The sequence below is a fragment of the Pleurodeles waltl genome, chromosome 12, assembly GCF_031143425.1.
Source record: "Pleurodeles waltl isolate 20211129_DDA chromosome 12, aPleWal1.hap1.20221129, whole genome shotgun sequence".
NCBI classification, from domain to species: domain Eukaryota; kingdom Metazoa; phylum Chordata; class Amphibia; order Caudata; family Salamandridae; genus Pleurodeles; species Pleurodeles waltl.
The window spans coordinates 531,833,304-531,849,487 of NC_090451.1; the positions used below are offsets into that span (position 1 = coordinate 531,833,304).

The following is a 16,184-nucleotide window of genomic DNA, read 5'->3' on the forward strand; positions in this document are numbered from 1 at the left end:
AATGACTACATTTAGTAACTTTAAACTTTAAGTCTTTCCAACTTTTTTTTTAATTAATTTTTTTGGACGATCAGTATATTACGAGCTAGTATTACACCATACTGAAAGCAATATGCTGTTTTTTTCCTAGCTGCTAAAACACTCATTCAAAGCACATTGGTGTTTAAAACTGGAATCCATTTTCAGCTGCCAGTAAAACACAAAAGCAGAGAACAGGCAGCTCTGTTCCCATAAAGTGGCATACAGGAAAGATGGGAAAGTAATGGTAGGCTAGAAGCACCCTAGGCTCTTTGCAACAAAGACGGTGGACAGCAGAGTGAGGTGCAGGAGATCAGGTATGCGGGACAAGTAGAGGAGTTTTTCAGAAGGACACCTTACCTGTCATTTTGTCCTTTAGGTGACACCAGCAATTTTCGTCCTCTTCAAGTCATCTTTATGTGCCCACTGGCACCCTGGCTAGAGTTAAACTGTGGTTAGCAATATGATTAAAGATGGTTAATTACCAGGGAAGAGTAGGGAAAACTGCATGTTTAAAAAAAAAAAAAAAAAAAAAAAAAAAAAAACGAGTCCTTTCTATAGACACTTTAAAACAAAAAAATGTGTTTAATTTGTTTAGTGCACCATCACAAACAGAATGCCGCGTCTTATACTACAAAAGGATGCTACACTGACTTCCAAAACCTCCAAGGAAGCAAGTTTGATCAATTTACAAAATATTTACAAAAAAGAAAATGGGATTCATATGGAGGAGGGGTATGGGACGGAGGGCGAACCTGTAGAAAAATGCAGACTGATACCAGCACCCAACACTGGATAATGGGCAATCGCATAAAGTAGAGCTTTGCTGCAGGATGCATTCATCGCGGAGGAATCCGAAGCAAGTTCCTAATGCACAGTTGACAGTTTCAAGGTTTGTCTGAAAATGCTGATCTTCACATACCTTTGCCAAGGGACACCCGCGTTTGCACCAGTGTTGAACCACATATACTCACTCTTACCTTTATCAAAAGTTCACAACCAATTATTCACTGGCAAACAGGGCAAAGCAAGAACAACTCGTGCTCTCCTAATGCTCTAACAAACAGGATTCCGCTATAATCTGCTGGAGGCTGAACAGGCAGATCGCTCCTTTCTGATGTCTGTTAGCCCAGTTTGCTAACCAGTCACATTGCTGTAAAGCACAGTTTGTTATCCACGACACACATGGACAATATCTGGCTTATGCTTAAAATCAAGAACCTCAAGCCAGCAAGAAAACAAAGACTCAAAATTGTCTGTCTTGAAAGAAGAGCTCTTGAGAAACCCAAGTAGGGCCAAAGGTCTTGACCAGGCTTCTCCAGAAGATCAAAAGGCATAACGAGTACGGATGTCTTCCAGTTTCTTGGAGACCTCCGCGGGTGTCCTGTCCAGCTCGTCAGCCACGTTCTTCTGCTTATTTGTATCCATGGAGTTGAACTGCTCACACAGGTCGCCATCAATGACATTCTGTGGGGAAAACAACAGCAGCATGAACTCTTAAAACTGCCTTCGTCAGAAAGTAGGAGGGAGCTTGTATCATAAAAGCAATGCCCTTCCCAGAACGGATTTCAACATTTAAACAATACGATAACATTCAATTATCTAAATATTCCACCCGCAATACGTAGGGTAAGGTGGGTCGGCAGGAAGTTGTAGACATGGGTGGAAAGGATGAAAAAGACTGAGGAAGTACCTCCCACCCGCATTTGAGCAACAGTGTAAGGTGATGGGCAAGTCCAGCATTTTCAGTGCTGATACTTCATTGTGGAATAGTCTTCAGACTCGACGGTGCCTCAGTATAAACATTTTTAAAGAAACTGACAGCATGAAAACAACCAAGTTGTAAGCACTTATGTTTTTACCCCAGCAACTGCTTTTCAATAGCCCGAAATCTCTTTCAGGTGAAATAATGCGCTAAGATGCTGCTTGCCTTTGAGGCTATTTAAGAATGATGTACCCACCTTAACCGGAAAGTAATAGGAGCGAAAGCTTAGGTGGTCCCGCCCACAGAGAGGTGCATGCTCCGACCGCAAGTGCATCTCCACATGCTGGAAAAAGTCATGATCCTAAAAACAGCGAGGAGAGAGTAAATGGTTAGCCGTGAGAACAGAAGATTGTTCAAATAGGTCCCTTTAGGACAAAGGAACTAGCGAAGCAGCCAGAGGTGAAGTCATGTCAGTGCACTTTCTGCTAATACAGCACACAAACCGCAATCCGAAACAAACTCATCCAATGCTCTTCATTCAAATCAAACTACATTCAAACCCATCTGATTAAGAGGCAAAAAAATAGGGTATTATCCAACATTCCAATAAAAACTTAACATCTGAAAACAAGCCTGACAAAGCCAACAGACTAGGCAGTAAGCCTGCAATGATTTATTAATGTATTTACTTTTCAATCATATAGAAAAGGCATTCATTAGCGGTTTAAAGGAGTGAAATGTCAAAATGCTTCAGTCTGGGAAAAAAAAAAAAAAAGGAAGGCAAGCCGAGCTTGGCATACCAGCCCAGGAACTGAAGTCGACTACTTTTTAGGTAGATGTGCACAAGCAAAATGCGTCATTCACGTGCAGCAAGCAGATGGCTGAAGTGTGCTGATGTTGCGGGCTGCAGAAGCAGTATTTGAGTGACAGTACTATGGACAAACAGATGAAGTAAGCTGACCGAAAGTTCCTGTATGTATGTATTTTTTTTTTAATTATGATTTATTTCAGTAAACAGGAGGTTGACGAAAATACTAAAAATGTATTCAGGCCAGATCTAAAACTGGTAATCAACTGTGCTAAAAAACACGTATAATTTTTTTTTTATCCAAAGTTGCCATAAAGGTATGCTTAGCTTTGTGTGAAGGTGCAGAAGGGAGAGCCTGCCTCAGAACTGACGTGCTCGTTAGAAAACAGACTAAGGCAGAGGTTTCCCGCGTATGTCCAGGAGTTAGAATCTTTCGACGTCAAGGTAATATCCCATACAATATATCGTCATGCAGAATATCTATGCAAAACTCATTTGCATGGTCAGGGGTTATCGGCAAAACAGGGTTGGGTGGGCTGCCATCGACTAAAGCTAACATCCCACCCACTCTCCTACATATGTTCATCAACAGTCTTTGTACGCAATTTTAAAATAAAATTAGTCGTGGTGACTCAGAAAAACAAATAAGGTTGCAAAAAGACAGCAAGATATATTGGTAGCTGCACTGAAATATAGTTGTTGTTAAAGGCATGAAACACTGTTAGCCGACTAACGCCGCTGCGGTGGAAAAATGTAAAAAAAAGACTGCTAAAGGAAAATTAAATAGTAACAGAAAAAGAGCTGGTACATAAGGACCCTGAATGTGTTGTCAAATTATACTTCTCAAAATATGAGCAGACGCTTTGGAAACCCACAAAGTCAGAATCTTCCAGTCACAAAGAAAGGAAACTACAAAGGATACCTGCCGGCTGGAGTTCCTTTAGACTGCATATCGAACTACTTTATAGATAGCTCTCAAAAACATGAGCAAACTGTTTACAAATCCTTGCATTGTGTTGGAGGGTAATTCAGTGTTGGACTGTAATTTCCGGCAGTCTGGCACTGCGAGACGTGCCAGCTTGAAAGGGCAAACGTGTGGGCTGTTTTTTTTTTTTTTTACAGTCCCATCACGGCCCACGGGACCTAAAAGATAACTGCTTGGGCCCTGTGAAGCTGGCCCGTCTAGCAGTGTCGGACTGCCTAACCTCCAGTCCAACACTAAACGGCTTTCTCCACAAGTAACTAGAGAGGGTTCTAAAATGGAGAATAGCAGCGACACGCCCAGCTCTATATTGCAGAATTAAGAATAGAACGTCAATACGTGCAGCAGCACCAGATGTCTCAAACATCCAAGCAATCGAGGGCCCCAGATGTGGCGGTTTGGAAACGGGGCCTACTGGAGTGGGTGACTGCCGACAAACAACATATGAAGCGCACTCGCAGAGGACAACGCCGCAGAGGACTTAACGTGGAGAGGGATGCTCATGAAAATCCAGGTCCCTCCCAGCAGCAGACCCCCTTCAACCGGTGACGTTGTATTGGTGTGTGTGGAATGGAGCAGGATGTATCCTAGTTGTATGTACACTATATGTCCAGAGAGAATAACCTGTTGATCATTGGCAGTATACATGGACTGGTCTCATACAAGAGATTTTTTTTTAATTGCTTATGCACCTTGCTGCTTTTATGACTGTTGTGTTTCTGGATGAAAACTCCAATAAAATGAGTATTAAAAAAAAAAAAAAAAAACTACAAGCCGTCATGCTACAGTGTGTCTTTTACAGGAAGTAAAGCATGCCAGAGTCTGGCCTGCAGAGCAGCAGGTAAGCCTGCTTCATGCAGACTTGCTACAGGAAGGGTGAAACGTGTATTGTAAAGCCTGACAGGGGACACATTCTTGGGTTTGAAGAGAGTGGGGGAGCAAGTCAGTCCCATGTGGTCATTGAAAGAGAAAAAGTGCAGGTTCTATTCATCTAGCGAAAGGATAGTCTTTTCGGAGTTGGGTGCTAACTGCAAGGTACACGAACACCATTTTCTTCAAATTTAGCGCGATAAACTAACAGTACGAGCCTGCTCCTCACCTCGTGTGACGTGAAGGGAACCAGAATACCTATGCCCCCAGACAAAGTTGTGTAGACAAGGGACTCGGAACCTCCAGGGATCAAAGTTGTCTTCTGTAACGAAAGGACGGTCTCACCCACGTGATAATTCATCACCACTTCTGCCTGAAGGAACACAAAATAAAAAGCTGACAGCCCGCATAAACAACCACATACACATCAACAAATCAACCTAAAACAGACAAGTGTTTTTCTCCTCCTTTTAGGTACTACCCCCCCTCACCCACACCACCAAAGAGCAGTACAGCACATTACAGGCAATATCTGAAACCCGAGTTACTTGTCATATGCTGCAGGGTCCTTTTGAAACAGGACTACAGAACCCAGAAATCATGGCGGTGGTACTGGAGCAGGTAACTGGGACAACAAACTGCACACCTGAGTTTCTATTTATCTGACTAATGTTCCTGATATAAGCGATGCTGACACAGAACAAGTTAGCCTATTTCATCAGTTAACACCACATTTGGGTTGCATTTACCTTCTGGGAGGCTCCGTTCAGAAGGCCTCTGTCCCACAAGGCCTTGTTTCCTGTTGGATCTTCGTCCACTTCATCGTTGATGTTGGGCGGTAGCCTCACCTAAGAATGGTAGGAAAGAAACAGCAGAACATGAAACACAGAAAATAAACTTCCAAATATGGAAAGTTTCACAAGTTCGTTATAGCAGCCAGCCTAAGAAAATCAAACATAATAAGCTCTTAATTTACTTAAAGAAGAAAAATGTCTCTCCTCCTGTGACCCTCAAAGCTGTAAGCCGTGAATTGTTTGCGCACATTTGGGACCCTGGGTTAAATCAATTATGAACTATACAGCAGAAGGTTTTTAATCCTGCTTTTAAAACAGAAATTTTACAAACTGCACTTTAGCATTACATTTTTCACAGTCACTGAATTAGGATGAAGAATGCTCTGTCTTAAGGCGCTTTATAAAATATATTGTTGCACCTCTATTCATGACTGTTGTGAAGGTGATTGTTTTGTTTTACTGTGTGTACTTCTATGATGGATAAATTAATTATATAATCAAAGTTTTTTTTTTTTTTTTTAACTGAATTCTCCGCAAATTCACCAGTCCCATTTACAGAGTGCGGACACTATTTGTATAGAAAGGAAGACATTAGACAATCTGACGTTTTGTAAAATATGGCCCAGACACAATGGCTCTAGCTACTCCAGAACACTACATCTTCAGGTAGACAGTTTCTCACATCTTACCAGTTGGCAAACAAACCTGTGCCTAGCAGGCCTAAAACCAGCTTTATCAGGGATAAAGCTACTACAGAGGCTCTTTTGAGAAATGCAACTAAATCACAAATATGTAAGGCTGCCAGTGGAAGCTCTTCATTCATTTAGAAGCCACTATCATCTTGATTTCAATTCCAGGGCTGAGGCCCAGGTAGGACATGCCTTCTTCAAGAATCTTTATTGTAATGATAGCATACCTTTTGGTTAATTCATCTGCCTTATTTAAGTGGGATATGCATGCTATTCTGTTCAGTGCTTGTGGCAACTGGGGAGGATCCTATCGAGGGGAAGGAAAAGCATCTTACCTGTAATAGATGCAGTTTTTTTTCAAAGAGAAAAGGCTTCAGAAAAAAAAGTTGAGACCATATAGACAAGAGTCTGCAAAGATTCAATAATTCTCTCGACAGCGTATTACAACTTTAAGGCATCTGATGAATTTTGAAAAGTATTTACAAGAATTCAGTGGTAAAAGAGTTGTCATTTTAACTTATATTGGTGCCTAGAAGTCATTCCTGGCAGTAAAAACAATAAGAACAGCATTTGTTTCTGACACATCCAAGTGTGCACAGGCCCGTTTTTCTGGTTCAGCATCAGTAGAATGCGTAATCTGCCTCTCCTTTGTCAGCCAGGAGGCATGCAACCAGAGAATGCTTCATGAAGTTGGTATCGGGGAGCACCTTCGGGCCTGAGAACCAACAGGGGAGTTCACAAACAGGGGCTACAAGGTAACTCCCGTTCTGCTGGAACTGTTCTAGATTCCACTGGGTGAGCTTGGAGGGCGGAAAGACATACACCGATTGCCTCCGACCAGAGAAGTTGTTCTGCTTCCAAAAAAGAGATTGTGGACACTGGTGATTAATCTTTGTGTTGTAACAGGAACTATACTCTTGTTAAAGATGGACTTAAGGACTGAATGCCAATGGTGAGGAGTGCCAGGATATTCACTTTTCCTTCCGCATAAAAGGATGCTGAGAAGATGTTAAAGCAATTAGTTCCACAGCTTAACAACTAATAGGCAGAGAGAATGGGACCAGGCCCCTCACTTTTTTTTTTAAATAAACATTGGAATTATTTTCTATCAGAATTAGAAAATAAAATTACTTGGCAAGAACGGGGAAGGCAAGCTGGAGAATTAGATCACTAAAAATAGAGGTGAGGGCAAAATGTTTGGCGAAGCCTTCCACTATGTCCAGGATGCTGGAACGCATTGGCCCAGATTTGTTTTTAAAATGACTTCACCAGCCTTTATGGTCCCAACTGGAGAGTATGTCACAGCCACTTAGACCCGTTATCTTGGTCTTAATCAGAGCTATTTACAGGTACATTCATACGAATAGGTTAAGTGCTGTCACCAGTGGCCTGAGGGAATACCCCCTATGAACTCACCACACAGATGTTTCCGAACTTGTCTGCACCAGCCACAGTCTCATAGTCCAGAAGGCAGGCCGTGGTTACCCAGCGAGGGTGGGTATCATCGGCGAAGATGATGAGCTGGTTCTCATTCCTCTTGTAGCGAACCCAAATGAAGCTTTCTTGAACGTCTGACACAATTACCCGGTGACCGATGGTCTGGATGCCAGAGATGAAGTTTGCCAGATGCTGTAAAATAAAGGAAATATTTCAATTCTGGGATTCCTCTCAATGTATCTGGAACTCCGGTTGAAAACAGTTGTCATTTTTAACGTTTGTTCTGGGACCAGTCAACACACGGCTGGTAATGCATGTGTGAAAGATCACAGGCTGCATAATGGCTATTTGCATGCATAATAAGAGAATGCACTTGTTTAAGACCATGCTTGTTACTAAAGTCCGTCAATTCTTAAGAAAAAGAGTCCATGCTAAATTGTTTTACCAACAAATAGTGAATCAACACCACTAGGATTTTAACAGTTATCTGCAGTTTACACGTGGAAGGAAATGCCTCCTTGGCATGGTTGCCCCCTGACTTTTTGCCTTTGCTGATGCTATGTTTACAATTGAAAGTGTGCTGAGGCCTGCTAACCAGGCCCCAGCACCAGTGTTCTTTCCCTAACCTGTACTTTTGTATCCACAATTGGCAGACCCTGGCATCCAGATAAGTCCCTTGTAACTGGTACTTCTAGTACCAAGGGCCCTGATGCCAAGGAAGGTCTCTAAGGGCTGCAGCATGTCTTATGCCACCCTGGAGACCTCTCACTCAGCACAGACACACTGCTTGCCAGCTTGTGTGTGCTAGTGAGGACAAAACGAGTAAGTCGACATGGCACTCCCCTCAGGGTGCCATGCCAGCCTCTCACTGCCTATGCAGTATAGGTAAGACACCCCTCTAGCAGGCCTTACAGCCCTAAGGCAGGGTGCACTATACCATAGGTGAGGGTACCAGTGCATGAGCATGGTACCCCTACAGTGTCTAAACAAAACCTTAGACATTGTAAGTGCAGGGTAGCCATAAGAGTATATGGTCTGGGAGTCTGTCAAACACGAACTCCACAGCACCATAATGGCTACACTGAAAACTGGGAAGTTTGGTATCAAACTTCTCAGCACAATAAATGCACACTGATGCCAGTGTACATTTTATTGCAAAATACACCCCAGAGGGCACCTTAGAGGTGCCCCCTGAAACTTAACCGACTATCTGTGTAGGCTGACTAGTTCCAGCAGCCTGCCACACTAGAGACATGTTGCTGGCCCCATGGGGAGAGTGCCTTTGTCACTCTGAGGCCAGTAACAAAGCCTGCACTGGGTGGAGATGCTAACACCTCCCCCAGGCAGGAGCTGTAACACCTGGCGGTGAGCCTCAAAGGCTCACCCCTTTGTCACAGCACCGCAGGACACTCCAGCTAGTGGAGTTGCCCGCCCCCTCCGGCCCGGCCCCCACTTTTGGCGGCAAGGCCGGAGAAAATAATGAGAATAACAAGGAGGAGTCACTGGCCAGTCAGGACAGCCCCTAAGGTGTCCTGAGCTGAGGTGACTAACTTTTAGAAATCCTCCATCTTGCAGATGGAGGATTCCCCCAATAGGGTTAGGATTGTGACCCCCTCCCCTTGGGAGGAGACACAAAGAGGGTGTACCCACCCTCAGGGCTAGTAGCCATTGGCTACTAACCCCCCAGACCTAAACACGCCCTTAAATTTAGTATTTAAGGGCTACCCTGAACCCTAGAAAATTAGATTCCTGCGACAACAAGAAGAAGGACTGCCCAGCTGAAAACCCCTGCAGAGGAAGACCAGAAGACAACAACTGCCTTGGCTCCAGAAACTCACCGGCCTGTCTCCTGCCTTCCAAAGAACTCTGCTCCAGCGACGCCTTCCAAAGGGACCAGCGACCTCTGAATCCTCTGAGGACTGCCCTGCTTCGACGACGACCAGAAACTCCCGAGGACAGCGGACCTGCTCCAAAAAGACTGCAACTTTGTTTCAAGGAGCAGCTTTAAAGACCCCTGCAACTCCCCGCAAGAAGCGTGAGACTTGCAACACTGCACCCGGCGACCCCGACTCGGCTGGTGGAGAACCAACACCTCAGGGAGGACCACCGGACTACTCTCCGACTGTGAGTACCAAAACCTGTCCCCCCTGAGCCCCCACAGCGCCGCCTGCAGAGGGAATCCCGAGGCTTCCCCTGACCGCGACTCTCTGAAACCTAAGTCCCGACGCCTGGAAAAGACCCTGCACCCGCAGCCCCCAGGACCTGAAGGACCGGACTTTCACTGGAGAAGTGACCCCCAGGAGTCCCTCTCCCTTGCCCAAGTGGAGGTTTCCCCGAGGAAGCCCCCCCTTGCCTGCCTGCAGCGCTGAAGAGATCCGTTGATCTCTCATAGACTAACATTGCAAACCCGACGCTGGTTTCTGCACTGCACCCGGCCGCCCCCGCGCTGCTGAGGGTGAAATTTCTGTGTGGGCTTGTGTCCCCCCCGGTGCCCTACAAAATCCCCCTGGTCTGCCCTCCGAAGACGCGGGTACTTACCTGCAAGCAGACCAGAACCGGGGCACCCCCTTCTCTCCATTCTAGCCTATGCGTTTTGGGCACCACTTTGAACTCTGCACCTGACCGGCCCTGAGCTGCTGGTGTGGTGACTTTGGGGTTGCTCTGAACCCCCAACGGTGGGCTACCTTGGACCAAGAACTGAACCCTGTAAGTGTCTTACTTACCTGGTAAAACTAACAAAAACTTACCTCCCCCAGGAACTGTGAACATTGCACTAAGTGTCCACTTTTAAAACAGCTATTTGTGAATAACTTGAAAAGTATACATGCAATTGAAATGATTCAAAGTTCCTAATGTACTTACCTGCAATACCTTTCAAACAAGATATTACATGTTAAATTTGAACCTGTGGTTCTTAAAATAAACTAAGAAAATATATTTTTCTATAACAAAACCTATTGGCTGGATTTGTCTCTGAGTGTGTGTACCTCATTTATTGTCTATGTGTATGTACAACAAATGCTTAACACTACTCCTTGGATAAGCCTACTGCTCGACCACACTACCACAAAATAGAGCATTAGTATTATCTATTTTTACCACTATTTTACCTCTAAGGGGAACCCTTGGACTCTGTGCATGCTATTCCTTACTTTGAAATAGCACATACAGAGCCAACTTCCTACAACACGTTTTAGCGGTGATCTCATCTAGCTGTGCCATCTCATATACAGTCACTAGGACTGCTGGCAGTGCCCACAAGCACTGGTGGACTCTTAGAGGATACAACTTGAAATTAAAAAAGCAAATATATAACTAGTGTCATGTGATGGTACCTAGATTTTCTTGAACTACTCTGTTATCAACAATAGCCTTATACGAGTTAACTCATCATTGCACGATGGATATTATCAAGTGGAAGCATACATTTCCTTTAACCACACAAGCTAGGGGGAAGCTGTAAAAAGAAAATGGATTTCTATTGTTAGACTCTGGATAATGGTACACTAACCTACAATGATGGAGTATCATTTTGTTCAAGCAACTCATGTGATGACTATCTTTAACTAATCTCGCATTCCAACACCTTCGATCATATGAATAGGTAGTGAAGATAAGAGTGTTTAAGCTACTGCAATATAAAAGCGGATGTCCGATAAGGCTAGAACTCGGCCTGGAAGGGCAGAAGTGGGACAATATGGGCTCCTACTTGAAATACTATCATAGGATTGTTATGGTTCCACCCAACACACTGAAATCAGCCCTTTGCCCCATTCTAGATTTTAAAACGAATTCTTGGTCGCAGTACTTAACCAAAGCGCTTGATTCCCTCCAAGTAGATCAAACAGAAGTAAGCTGGTGCTTACTCACACTGCAATCAGTCACGGCTCCCCGGTTTGGGTGGAGGAAGGTCGCCCCCTCCCCCCACCAGCAGCAACTGCTGCAAATCCTTTCACAAGGAAAGCATAATAAACTCTGTTTATCATCCTTTCCTTGTGAAAGGGGTGGGGCATTGGGGGGTGAAGAGCAGAGGGGAGTGCACTGTGCACTCCCCTCAGAGTGGGTGTGTGCTTGGCTGGCCGTCTCGGGAGTTGGCCAAAAAATATGCGCACAGGGCTCTCTCCAGCTCAGCAATAGAGTTTCAGGGCTGTAGATAGCCTGCACAAGCTCCCAGGCTGCCTGGGAGCGCCCTGGTTGGGTGCTCCCTGACAATCCTGATGCTGCTCACAGGGAGCCTGTGCCTGCAGCAGCGACGGGAGAGGAGCAGGTAAGTGATTTAACATTTAAAAAAAAAATAGATTCCCCCCCCCCCCCCCCCCCCACTCACAACACCACCACCAAAGCCCTGCGAGCCGCTTCTGATTGCAATTAAGCCTGTGGAAAAGGCAGATAAAAACACTTTCTATGTCAACTGACCTGGCAAAACCAAGCAGTACACATGTGTTAGAAGCTGTGGGAGCATCTTACAGCAACAGCTCCCACCACTTGTCAGCACAACTGTATTTGGTGTGTACAATTGGGAAAGCCTGCTTGACACAAATCAGGGCTGCAACTTTGTTGGCCCTCAAAATAAAGGATATTGATCCAAAATAGCACACCCTTTCCATGATTGTAAACTGTAGGCTCGGTGGATATAAACCGAGTCATTCAACCATCTGTTATGCTGCTGTCCGGCACTGATGAACGCATGTCACACAAACCTTTTTTACGTCATGGTGTAAGAACTTTCAATGAGGCCAGGTGACTAGTGTTTAATTTGAAGGACTCATCTGATCTGGCTAAATTTGTGAAGTTTGTCTACCAACTACAAAAGCTCCTTAAAGAGCACCAACCTGACTTCTACCTCTTAAAGCAGAAGGGAGTGGCAATGGTTTTTGTAATTTTCGCACAGCCTTAAAGGACTAATTAACAACTTACTGCTTTTCTAAAATTTTGTTGACATTGTTTGGCCATTTAGGGTTTAGTACTTCGCACATATTAGCTGGAAATAATTGTAGGAAGTTGGCTCTGTATGTGCTATTTCAAAGTAAGGAATAGCATGCACAGAGTCCAAGGGTTCCCCTTAGAGGTAAGATAGTGGCAAAAATAGATAATACTAATGCTCTATTTTGTGTAGTGTGGTCGAGCAGTAGGCTTATCAAAGGAGTAGTGTTAAGCATTTGTTGTACACACACACACACAGGCAATAAATGAGGAACACACACTCCGAGACAAATCCAGCCAATAGGTTTTGTTATAGAAAAATATATTTTCTTAGTTTATTTTAAGAACCACAGGTTCAAATTCTACATGTAATATCTCATTTGAAAGGTATTGCAGGTAAGTACTTTAGGAACTTTGAATAATTACAGTAGCATATATACTTTTCACATAAAACACAAATAGCTGTTTTAAAAGTGGACACTGCAATTTTCACAGTTCCTGGGGGAGGTAAAGTATTGTTAGGTTTTGCAGGTAAGTAAACCACCTACGGGGTTAAGATTGGGGTCCAAGGTAGCCCACCGTTGGGGGTTCAGAGCAACCCCAAAGTCACCACACCAGCAGCTCAGGGCCGGTCAGGTGCAGAGTTCAAAGTGGTGCCCAAAACGCATAGGCTTCAATGGAGAGAAGGGGGTACCCCGGTTCCAGTCTGCCAGCAGGTAAGTACCCGCGTCTTCGGAGGGCAGACCAGGGGGGTTTTGTAGGGCACCGGGGGGGGACACAAGCTCACACAAAAAGTACACCCTCAGCGGCACTGGGGCGGCCGGGTGCAGTGTGCAAACACGCGTCGGGTTTCCAATGTAAATCAATGGGAGACCAAGGGGTCTCTTCAGCGATGCAGGCAGGCAGGGGGGAGGGGGGAATGGGGGGCTCCTCGGGGTAGCCACCACCTGGGCAAGGGAGAGGGCCTCCTGGGGGTCACTCCTGCACTGAAGTTCCGATCCTTCAGGTGCTGGGGGCTGCGGGTGCAGGGTCTTTTCCAGCCGTCGGGATTTTAGAGTCAGGCAGTCGCGGTCAGGGGGAGCCTGGGGATTCCCTCTGCAGGCATCGCTGTGGGGGCTCAGGGGGGACAACTTTGGTTACTCACAGTCTCGGAGTCACCGGAGGGTCCTCCCTGAGGTGTTGGTTCTCCACCAGTCGAGTCGGGGTCGCTGGGTGCAGTGTTGCAAGTCTCACGCTTCTTGCGGGGATTGCAGGAGTCTTTAAATCTGCTCCTCTGTAACAAAGTTGCAGTCTTTTTGGAGCAGGTCCGCTGTCCTCGGGAGTTTCTTGTGCCTCTTGAAGCAGGGCAGTCCTCTGAGGATTCAGAGGTCGCTGGTCCTTGAGAAAGCGTCGCTGGAGCAGGTTTCTTTAGAAGGCAGGAGACAGGCCGGTAGGACTGGGGCCAAAGCAGTTGGTGTCTTCTTTCTTCTTCTGCAGGGGTTTTCAGCTCAGCAGTCTTCTTCTTCGGTAAGTTGCAGGAATCTAAATTCTTAGGTTCAGGGGAGCCCTAAATACTAAATTTAAGGGCGTGTTTAGGTCTGGGGGGTTAGTAGCCAATGGCTACTAGCCCTGAGGGTGGGTACACCCTCTTTGTGCCTCCTCCCAAGGGGAGGGGGTCACAATCCTATCCCTATTGGGGGAATCCTCCATCTGCAAGATGGAGGATTTCTAAAAGTTAGAGTTACTTCAGCTCAGGACACCTTAGGGGCTGTCCTGACTGGTCAGTGACTCCTCCTTGTTATTCTCATTATTTCCTCCGGCCTTGGCGCCAAAAGTGGGGCCGTGGCCGGAGGGGGCGGGCAACTCCACTAGCTGGAGTGCCCTGCGGTGCTGGAACAAAGGGGGTGAGCCTTTGAGGCTCACCGCCAGGTGTTACAGCTCCTGCCTGGGGGAGGTGTTAGCATCTCCACCCAGTGCAGGCTTTGTTACTGGCCTCAGAGTGACAAAGGCACTCTCCCCATGGGGCCAGCAACATGTCTCGAGTGTGGCAGGCTGCTAGAACCAGTCAGCCTACACAGGTAGTTGGTTAAGGTTTCAGGGGGCACCTCTAAGGTGCCCTCTGGGGTGTAGTTTACAATAAAATGTACACTGGCATCAGTGTGCATTTATTGTGCTGAGAAGTTTGATACCAAACTTCCCAGTTTTCAGTGTAGCCATTATGGTGCTGTGGAGTTCGTGTTTGACAGACTCCCAGACCATATACTCTTATGGCTACCCTGCACTTACAATGTCTAAGGTTTTGCTTAGACACTGTAGGGGCATAGTGCTCATGCACTGGTGCCCTCACCTATGGTATAGTGCACCCTGCCTTAGGGCTGTAAGGCCTGCTAGAGGGGTGACTTATCTATACTGCATAGGCAGTGTGAGGTTGGCATGGCACCCTGAGGGGAGTGCCATGTCGACTTACTCGTTTTGTTCTCACCAGCACACACAAGCTGGCAAGCAGTGTGTCTGTGCTGAGTGAGGGGTCCCCAGGGTGGCATAAGCTATGCTGCAGCCCTTAGAGACCTTCCCTGGCATCAGGGCCCTCGGTACCAGGGGTACCAGTTACAAGGGACTTACCTGGATGCCAGGGTGTGCCAATTGTGTAAAACAAAGTACAGGTTAGGGAAAGAACACTGGTGCTGGGGCCTGGTTAGCAGGCCTCAGCACACTTTCAATTCAAAACATAGCATCAGCAAAGGCAAAAAGTCAGGGGGTAACCATGCCAAGGAGGCATTTCCTTACAATAATTATATTTTATTACGATGATTCGCACTGCTAATTATCTCTTTCTTGGTTTTAGGCCTTTAATCAATAATAATGAAATACTGTACATATGCTTTTCATCCTTTGGGAGTAATTACTCTGTAAATAAGTGTTTTGCTGAGCTCGAAAATTTTGAATATTTGTTTTATGATTGTAGGTTGCAGTTTTTATAGGCCCATTATTGTTTGACATGGGCCCATTTTGGGAAACGCATGCGCTCTTTCTTGAGATTGATCTCACTTGATTGTAAAGAATTTAAATAATCATACAATAAATTTATCTTGATAGTTAAAGATAAAGTCCATTTACACTCAAAATAATAAATGAAAATGGCTAAGCCCTAAATATCCAAATAACGGGACCAAACACCTACTTTGCATCATGCACACAAATCATTCTGCTCGAGGAGACTGCGTGCAGTATTTGGGTAGGTTTATGTTATACCTGTTACAGAGGCAGAGGAGTGGTGTATAGAGTTCAAAGAAAGGAAACAGTCAAAATGTGATTTGAGGGGTAGGTTGTTTGCGGACTGTTACAGCATCATGATGTAGTTTCTTTAGAGAGATGGATCTTTAACTCTTTTCTGTAATGAATCAAGGTTGGGCAGTCCTGATGAATACAGGGATATAGTTACAGTTCATGGGTACATATATGGAGATTTTTATCCCCCCGCATTTTTTTATTTTTTTTAAAGAAACACATGTCTTCTCTCTAATGGTGTCTTAGGTGTGGGTGTGTCGAAAGCCACCAGAGAAAATTAGCTTGCTATCCATGGGGGTGGGTGGTGAAGAAGGGTAATGGCTTTTGCAAGTGATACCACTGGGTTTGAAGTTTTGAGAATGGTGCAGGTCGGCAGGGGGAGCCATCGGAGCACCATCAGTATGGGGATGTATTGAATATATTTTCAGGATTTGGTGGAGGCGTTGTGGAGATGTGAAGGGGCAAATGTGGAGTTTGGGAGGTTATCGAACAGGGTATGTTTGACTATCGAGAGGCTAGAGTAGGAGGGCTTGATTACCAGTTTTGAAGTCACTTTTTAGGAAAAACTGACTAATTTTCTTAGGCTGGCAAGTAAGTCTTTCTTTTATCAAAGTTTACCTTACGGTTAAGGCTGATATCCAGGGTGAAACTGAGTAAATTAGAACTTGTTGGAAAGTATGGTTTGAAACCA

General features: G+C 45.3%; 1 protein-coding gene across 5 annotated transcripts in view; it reads right to left on the reverse strand.

The window, feature by feature from the left end:
* Positions 1–583: 583 nt before the first annotated feature.
* Positions 584–16,184, reverse strand: part of SF3B3 (splicing factor 3b subunit 3) — a 342,606-nt gene continuing 327,005 nt past the window's right edge. For all 5 annotated transcript variants that reach the window (XM_069217510.1, XM_069217514.1, XM_069217511.1 and 2 more), the window contains 5 exons: positions 7,283–7,495; positions 5,133–5,231; positions 4,613–4,756; positions 1,980–2,084; positions 584–1,485 (listed from right to left, as the gene is read on the reverse strand). In XM_069217510.1, coding sequence (XP_069073611.1) covers positions 1,345–1,485; positions 1,980–2,084; positions 4,613–4,756; positions 5,133–5,231; positions 7,283–7,495 — 702 coding nt within the window. In that variant the 3' untranslated portion in view covers positions 584–1,344. The remainder of the gene's footprint in view (positions 1,486–1,979; positions 2,085–4,612; positions 4,757–5,132; positions 5,232–7,282; positions 7,496–16,184) is intronic.